Below are 7,844 nucleotides of genomic sequence, written 5' to 3' on the forward strand. Positions count from 1 at the left end.
ATATGTTAAATTAAATATCAAGCATACAAATGAAATGAAAAGTCAAATAATAGAAGATATAATACAATCAACAGTCTAAAACAAAACCCTAATCACTAAAGATCCTGATAGTTGTCGTCGTCGTTCCACTGGTTCTGCGGAGGTGGCGGCCTAAGCGGTGATGTTTATGCCCCTCCAACAACGCCGCCGCTGCCACCAGCACTGCCGCTGCAACTGGCACGCATTTGAATTTGGTACACCGTCATCTGTCATTTCATCCGCTGAAGCCGTTCCAGCTCCTACCTCCACTCCAGCCTGAGGTCACCTATATCTGTCATGCGTGAAAGGATTGCCTGATACCTCTCCTCAAACTCCTGCAGCTACTGAGCCTGTTGGTAAAGGCTCCGAGTGAGGAGCAGCACCTGCTCCCTCAAATCGACATTGTCCTGGGATCGAAGGGCCGACTAGTGGCAGAGGCAGATGATTGTCTCAATGTGGATGTGCGAAGGTTGTCAGTAAAGAATGATCCCAACCCGTAGACGCGATTCTTGTACGACTCAGATGCGACCTCGCACCAAACCATATCAGGATCGACGAATGATGCAGCGGAGTTGTTGTCGTCGTCTCCAGTACATTGAGATTGCTGGGTTGCGACCTTTAATCTTTGCGTGTAGGACTCCTGTGTAACACATTTATGATTAGGTTTGCAGTTAATCGAAAATTTTATATCACATGATGTTTACTCACATAATGATCCACAACCCGCTGATAAGCAAATCTCTCATTTTTCTCCTTCAACGTGTGAGTATACTTGAAAGTATCCGACATCATCGCATCATGATCCAACGACTTAGACTACACATTTTGAAATCACATATTAAGTCAAGTAATAATGACATTATATTAAAACTATAACAAACTTAATAACAAAATGAAACAAGTTACATACTAGCCTGACCTTTGTTTTCATGAAAGTCGCTTCCCATTGGTATATTTCGACGACCTGGCCGATACCCTGTCAGCTTTGTTTGTGAGGCAGCTACCCTTGAACCCTTTATTAGTCTCCCAATGGACGCACAGTGCCTTCTTAATGTCCGGACGAAGCCAAATGGTGGTGAGGTAGTCGCGGTGCTCACATATGTCCTTCAACATCTGCTGAAGCTGCCTAACCATCCAATGGTCGAAGATCTTCCTAATAATGGCATCGTGAGTCTTGCCCCATATAAATTTCTCTTGCACAAAGAATATTTAGCACGAGTTAATCGAAATTAAAAAAATAATTAAACAAAATAGAAGATATAAACTAACTAAGGTTTGAATATGTTGAGTTTTTACCGCCCACTTCTGAAACCATTGCTCTCTGGTCTCAGTTGGGATCTTATTGTAGCTCGGTCATGGGTAGTCGTACATCAGCTTGATGAATTAGTACACTCCTATGTACATGCATCGTTATTTTGCGCAAATCTATCAATGAAAAACTTATTAGTAGTTTACTAAAAAGTTATTTGAAGTAATCTATAAACTTCAATTACATTTATATTTTTTAGAAATTTTAGTAGAGTTTCATCTATAACTAGAATGCGCCAAAAATTCTATCCATCAACAATTTACTTAAACAACAACATCTATTAACAATCAACAAACAAGAATCAAGCAGCAACATCCATCAAACAACAATAAGCAGTTCAATTAAGATTAGTAATTTCATCTATATGGCGTTATATGACTTAAGCAGCAACCTCCATCAACAATCATGAATTATAAAACACTTTTAGCATTTCAAACCTACTAACCTAAATCAAACATATCTTAACAACTCAAATCCATTAAAACTAAAAAATTAAGTGTAACTAAATTAAACTTACTAAAATAGTTTGCATATAAAAAGACTTAAAACAATACTCACGCCATCAAATGATCAGGCCAAATTGTCATCCATACGATAGGAGGTAGTGGAGGGATATTTGGTTGGGATCCATGAAAAGATTCCGGCACCGCGGTGTCTGTTGCTGGAGGTGTCGTCGTCGAGGTAGAAGGAGCCACGTAGTTGGAGTTAGGGACCATGATGAACAGCTGGTTTGGTGCACCCATTGTCTGTGACGTCACCGGGATAATCAGAGTAGAGGAGGACGACTAAGAAGTCCAAGGAGTACCAATAGAAACCCTCCCTCTACCACGACCACGACCACGAAGCCGATCCATGACACCTCTACATGTCATCATGTCTGCAAAGAGCATATCAATTAACACAAATCCTCCCACAATTATATTATTTGGAAGAAATTTTGACATAACCTCTACTAAAAAGGTGCTAACCTTCACAGTGATAAACCACACAACAATCAAAACATATTCAAATATGAAACTTTACAAATTTAGAACCCTTGAATCAAAACCTAACTAATCCATTAGAGAACCTATTATCAAACTTTAACACTACTAAAACATACATATCATCAAGCATTGTTAAATATTAATGATGTTCTCTTTCTAACTTGACTCTTATATTGGTGAGATTAAATATTATCTAAAACCTATTACTTCACATAATTTTATAAATTCAAATCAAAACTTTAAATTCTAATTTGTATAAATTACTAGACCTTATTCAAGCTAATGTTGAAAATATGTAGTTGTCTCTAAATTTAAGTTATATTAGGCATTACATGATTTACATTGTTAACTAATTAGTCAAGTACCTAATTAGTTAAATTTATAACAACGCAACAAACAACAACACAACAAACAACACAATTTAGAATCTATTCTCAACTTCTAATTTAGAATCAATTTAGAATCTATTCTCATTAATGGTCATCCAATACCAAGCCAGAACCAAATTTAAGAAGTGGGAGAAGGAGGTGCTACCTGAAGAAAGCAGTGGCAGCGACAACAACAACAGCAGAGGCAGCGAGCAGTGACTGCAAAGGCGGCGGTAACAGCAACGGCAGAAACGGCACCAACAGTGGCAGTTCAGTTTGGGCGACGAGAGGGGATTGTCGGAGGAGGCTGCCGGAGGGAATGTTGACGGAGGGAGAGTGGGAGACAAGAGGGTTAGAGAGAGAGAGTAATTCGAAATGAGGAGAAGAGGGTTCGTGATTCGAATTTAGGACACACTTACTGCCGATAAAGTTTTGTGGTTGGCCAAAACTCAAAGTTTAAGTAATCATGGTTACCGTCGGATTTATTCGCCTGTAAATCCGACGGTAATCCGACGGAAACCTGAATCTGACGGGAAATCTTTTACCTGAAAAATCCATTGCAAAATTCACCGGTAAAGCCGCCGCTAAATCTGACGCTAACCTCCGATGGTAAATTCGACGGTATTCAGCGTTTTTCTTGTAGTGCGGACTTCGGTCCTGTTTGCCACCCCTAGTTAGAAGTGAGCCAAACTAGAGTTAGACTAAGCTTAAATTCATCTTATGAAAATTGAGCTTGACTCGCGACTCGACTCATTAGTAATCGAGCTTATTTGTTAAGTTCAATCTCGACTCACCAAAAATCTACAAATAAATTTAAATTCACAAGATAACGAGTATATTCACAACATAACACTAAGATAATCTGTAATTTTATATAAATAAATTATAATTTATATATAAAAAATTATTAATTTTATATATTATCTTTCTATTAACAAGTATAATTTATTACGTTCTCTATCAAAATTATATATAAAAAATTATTATTATTGTTATTATATATATATTTGAACTAGCTCACGAGTTAATGAATTGAACTTAGTTGAGTTTAAATGTGGCTCATTTAATATATGAGTTTAAATTTAGGCTCAAATTCTGTTCACCAACTCAATTTATCGAACTTTTAACAAGTCAAATTTGAGCTAATTGGACTCGCTAGTTTTACTCACTTCTAATTCTATTCACAAATATAATAATAATCTTTTAAACTATTAATTATTTCAATAAAATAATTAATTCTGTAAAATTTTTTATTCTAAAATATATAATAATGTTAATTAAAAAAAATAATAGGATGACATAAATGATTAAATTCGATATAAATAATTTTCAATGCTAGGGCCAGCAACTTTTATGATTAGTAGCCATCAAATAGCCATCAATAATGATTTAATGGTGTAAGATTGGTGTGAGATTTTATTCAATGACTCACATTTCTCTGCTGGTTACATGCTGACCAAAATTCAATAAAATTGCTGGCCCCTAGACTTTTTCATGTGTCAATTCTATGTTATTTATTATTTGGTATTTAATTTTCATTTAATTTAATTTTTATAATAAATTTTAAATATTTAAAATTATTACTTTTATACTCTTTAAATTAAATATTAATTTTTATTTTTTTAATTAAATACCAATATATATATATATATATATATATATATATATATATATATATATATATATATATATATATGCGTCCTGTGAATTATTCATTCTTGATCTCTCCTTTATTTTCCAGTTGCCATATCCCTTGCCCCCCTCTCTCTTTTCTCGCAATTTTCTGAAGGACACTGCCTTTTTTATGTATACAACTCACACACCCTAACATGCTGTACTAAAAGGTTTTCTACTATTGTCTCCACTAAGACTTGAACCGAGATATGTGGTTTACGAGGCTTATAGATTGTCCACTAGCCTGAGAAGCTCACCACAAAGAACCAAATCTTTCTCTCTCATTTACACATATGCTGCTCCTACTTTGAGTTTTCCACAAGTTGTTACGAAAAAATTAATACAACTTACTCAATGCCAAATATTCTGTAATTGGAATAAGCTTAAGCATATCCAATTTCAGTGTCATTTGTCATATGACACTACCAACATGGTATGTAAAGTTTAAACAGCAGCAAGATTCGGTGGGATGATCATGTCATTAGATTCATAATTCAATTTGAACAATTAAAAATTGGAAAAAAAAAAAACTTTAAGTGATATATATTCAGGGTCAGCTTACGCATTTCTGCATTATTATTATAATCATCTTGGAAGAAAAGGGGAGTGGAGCTGTAGTGAGTAGTAGTGACGGCATAAAGACTCATGAGTCGCATCACGCTATTAATAATTTCCCACAGGGTTTACTACGAAACTATGAACAAGTCCACCATTTTGGAACACTGTGATGACGGGAAAAAGAAAGCGGGGACGACCAATTATTATTGTCAAAGACACAGGGAAATAGCATGTTAACAAACTATACAATAAGTTTTCATACCACACTAAAAAAAAAAAAACTAGAACTATTTGGTAAGGACTATGATTATTCTAGAAATTTTGTTTATCCCTAGTTATGATGATAGAAAATTGGAGAGAAAAGTAGTATAGTATAGTATAGTAGGGCGTAGTTCAAAATTACATGCCCCGGTAGAAGCAGGGAACACCCACTATTGAAAAAACAAAACAGCAGCAGCAGCATGGTGGCGAAATATTACAGAGAAAACTAGGGGGGAGATTAGAGAAGGGTACGGATATATGTACATATATATTTTTGTAGTTAATTAAGGGCATGAGAGAGAGAGAGAGAGGGGAAGGGTTATTTGGTGTTATTATTAGGTTGTTGCAAGTTGGGATCCAGAAGGTGCGGTTGCAACAAGTTGTTTGTTTGATGCCACAGCACACTTATCCTTCCTCTTTTCGTCCAGGTTCATCTGCTGTTGACGGCATTCCTGACTGCAGAATCCACTATCACCCCTGCCACCACACAAAATTCAAATACAAAAATACGTATATACATGTACACATACATAGTTATGGTGGTCTTATAGATGCTATATACCTGTACATATATATGTCAGAGCCAGGAACCAAGCGCCGTTTGCAGAGACAGCAAGCAAAAAGGAAGTCAGGGCTTTGTTCGGAGAGTGGGAATAGTGGCGGTGGCGGTGGTGGTGGTGGTGGTTTGGGATCCGTAGCAAGATCGAAGGTTATCTCAGACATGCTGGTGGTTCTCTTCATTGGAGGACGACCTCTCTTCCCTAACATCTTCTTCTTCTTGTTTCTTGAAGAAGGGTCAGAGAGAGAGAAATGGGACAGGTAGGTGAAGGAGAAGAAGAAACCAGCGAAGCTTGTAGGCACATAAAACAAGGAGAGTGAGAGAGAGAAGCCCGAAACACAGGAATCAATCTGAGCCGTTGATCAGAGTGAGATGATGAATTGATGATGCTGTTCACTTCAATTCATCATTAACAAACAATATCTCACGTCAATCCCCTAGGCCCCTAACCTTCCTTTTCAATTACCTTACCCTCAATTAATTAATTAAATAAATCACAATTGGGTTTTAACAATCATTTTCGACATTACTTTACTGGTACTTACTAGTTATTATTACTGCCAATTTGGAATAAAAAAGTCTAAGAGAGTTATAACTACAATAATTTTTTTTTTACTTTTCATTTTAAAATTTAAAAAATTAAAGTAATAAAAAAATATTTTTTTATAATAAATTTATTTTTTAACTAATTGGCTTTGCTTTTAATTAATTACTTTTTATGGTGACTTAAAAAAAAAAACAACAACAAAGAAAGAAATAAAAATAAACAAGAAACTGCTTAAGAAAGGCAGTCCCGCTAAATACTACTCTCAAACTCTTTCTAAAGCAACGAAAACTCTACTTGAGGAGAAAGGGTTTTCACTCCTCATTGCAGTCTTTGCCATGATATTTGCTATTGTGTTTGGTTGTTTGCATCTCTCAAGATCAACCAGAGATCAGCACATCATTTCCAAGACATGATATCTCGGATTTTTAACACCAAAAGATTAATAAAATCAGAGCAATCCTATAAATTATTAACAATAGTAAAAGCCTCCACACAGTCTGTCTCACATATAATGTCTCTTTGCCCCGAGTTTTATGCTAAAAGAAAGCCTCTCCAAATAGCAAACAACTCTCCTTACAAAATGCTACGACTCTCAATTGTTCTCAGACAGCCTCGTTGCCACCTTCCATTCCAATCTCTGCTAACACAAGCAAAACCAACCCGAGCACCATTGTCAGGATAGTTAGCATCACAATTAATCTTAAAGGTACCCACTGAGGGGGAATCCAAGAGCCACTAATGGTGGAGGGAATAGACCGTCATTGCAACTCAAAAATATTCCGGAGCTCCTTTTCCAAGGACAAAGTCATACTAGTCACCTTGTCTGTGGTCCAATGCTCGTGAGGATAAAAGATCTCATTATTCCTTGAACGCCAAATCCACCAAAGACCAGAAAAGAATCTAAAGGGGCGTTGTTTGCTATATATTATGTACAAATCAACTCATCAAATCCACTGATTGACCGGAGATCCCCAAAGCTTGCCAAACTAGCTGAGCTTTTGGACAATCCCGAATGCAATGTAAAACCGATTCTTGACCTGAGAAACATCATGGACAGCTATCCGTGTGCGAAATGCCCCTCCTAAAACAAAATGCAGCAGTAGGAAGAGCCTCCCGAAGACATAGCCAGGCAAAAAATTTGTGCTTTTTCGGAACATATTGATGCCAAAGCCAAAGTCAATTACCCCTATCCTCCCAACTAAACATCTTTTTACTGAGTCACAAATAACCACTACGAGTATTATAAACCTTTGAAGTCGCATTAGTCCAACACCAACCGACCTTTGAACCAGCTTGAACATCCGGGTTGTAAGAGTTAATATTGCTCTGCAGAGACTGATTCAGAGGAGAATATATATTCTTAAGGTTCCACTGTCTAGATGACCAAAGATCCAAGATCCTGAGATCCGAATCAGAAATGTGAACATAATCCATCTCATGACATAGTCGACATATACTCTTTCAAACATAAGATCCCCTTCCTCGAGACTGACTGAAACAATCATCCTTAGAAGAATGGTATTTTTCCGTTAACAGTTGAACCCATAACTTGTCAGGATGGTGA

General features: G+C 36.4%; 2 protein-coding genes across 2 annotated transcripts; both read right to left on the reverse strand.

Annotated features, from left to right (window-relative positions):
• Positions 1 to 409: 409 nt before the first annotated feature.
• On the reverse strand, positions 410 to 1,985 carry LOC110264740 (uncharacterized). Its single transcript, XM_021106780.2, has 4 exons — positions 1,886 to 1,985; positions 938 to 1,443; positions 727 to 834; positions 410 to 658 (listed from the first exon to the last, which is right to left on the reverse strand). The coding sequence occupies exons 2-4, from the start codon at positions 947 to 949 to the stop codon at positions 410 to 412; spliced, it is 369 nt and encodes a 122-aa protein (XP_020962439.1). The 5' UTR covers positions 950 to 1,443; positions 1,886 to 1,985.
• Positions 1,986 to 5,264: 3,279 nt separating this feature from the next.
• LOC107606125 (senescence-associated family protein, putative (DUF581)) lies at positions 5,265 to 6,110 on the reverse strand. Its single transcript, XM_088492695.1, has 2 exons — positions 5,737 to 6,110; positions 5,265 to 5,651 (listed from the first exon to the last, which is right to left on the reverse strand). Exons 1-2 carry the CDS (start codon positions 5,940 to 5,942, stop codon positions 5,510 to 5,512), a joined length of 348 nt encoding a protein of 115 aa, XP_088348821.1. The 5' UTR covers positions 5,943 to 6,110; the 3' UTR covers positions 5,265 to 5,509.
• Between the last annotated feature and the right edge of the window lie 1,734 nt (positions 6,111 to 7,844).

The sequence above is a fragment of the Arachis ipaensis genome, chromosome B7, assembly GCF_059453495.1.
Source record: "Arachis ipaensis isolate K30076 ecotype BB chromosome B7, ASM5945349v1, whole genome shotgun sequence".
Lineage (NCBI taxonomy): Eukaryota > Viridiplantae > Streptophyta > Magnoliopsida > Fabales > Fabaceae > Arachis > Arachis ipaensis.

Excerpts from the sequence above, each read along its gene's own strand:
- LOC110264740 (XM_021106780.2), bottom strand. Across the intron at positions 659-726 it reads AGCGGGTTGTGGATCATTAT|GAGTCCTACACGCAAAGATT; the intron begins GTGAGTAAACAT and ends TGTGTTACACAG.
- LOC107606125 (XM_088492695.1), bottom strand. The coding sequence starts at position 5,942 with ATGTTAGGGAAGAGAGGTCGTCCTCCAATGAAGAGAACCACCAGCATG. Across the intron at positions 5,652-5,736 it reads TCTGACATATATATGTACAG|GGGTGATAGTGGATTCTGCA; the intron begins GTATATAGCATC and ends GTGTGGTGGCAG.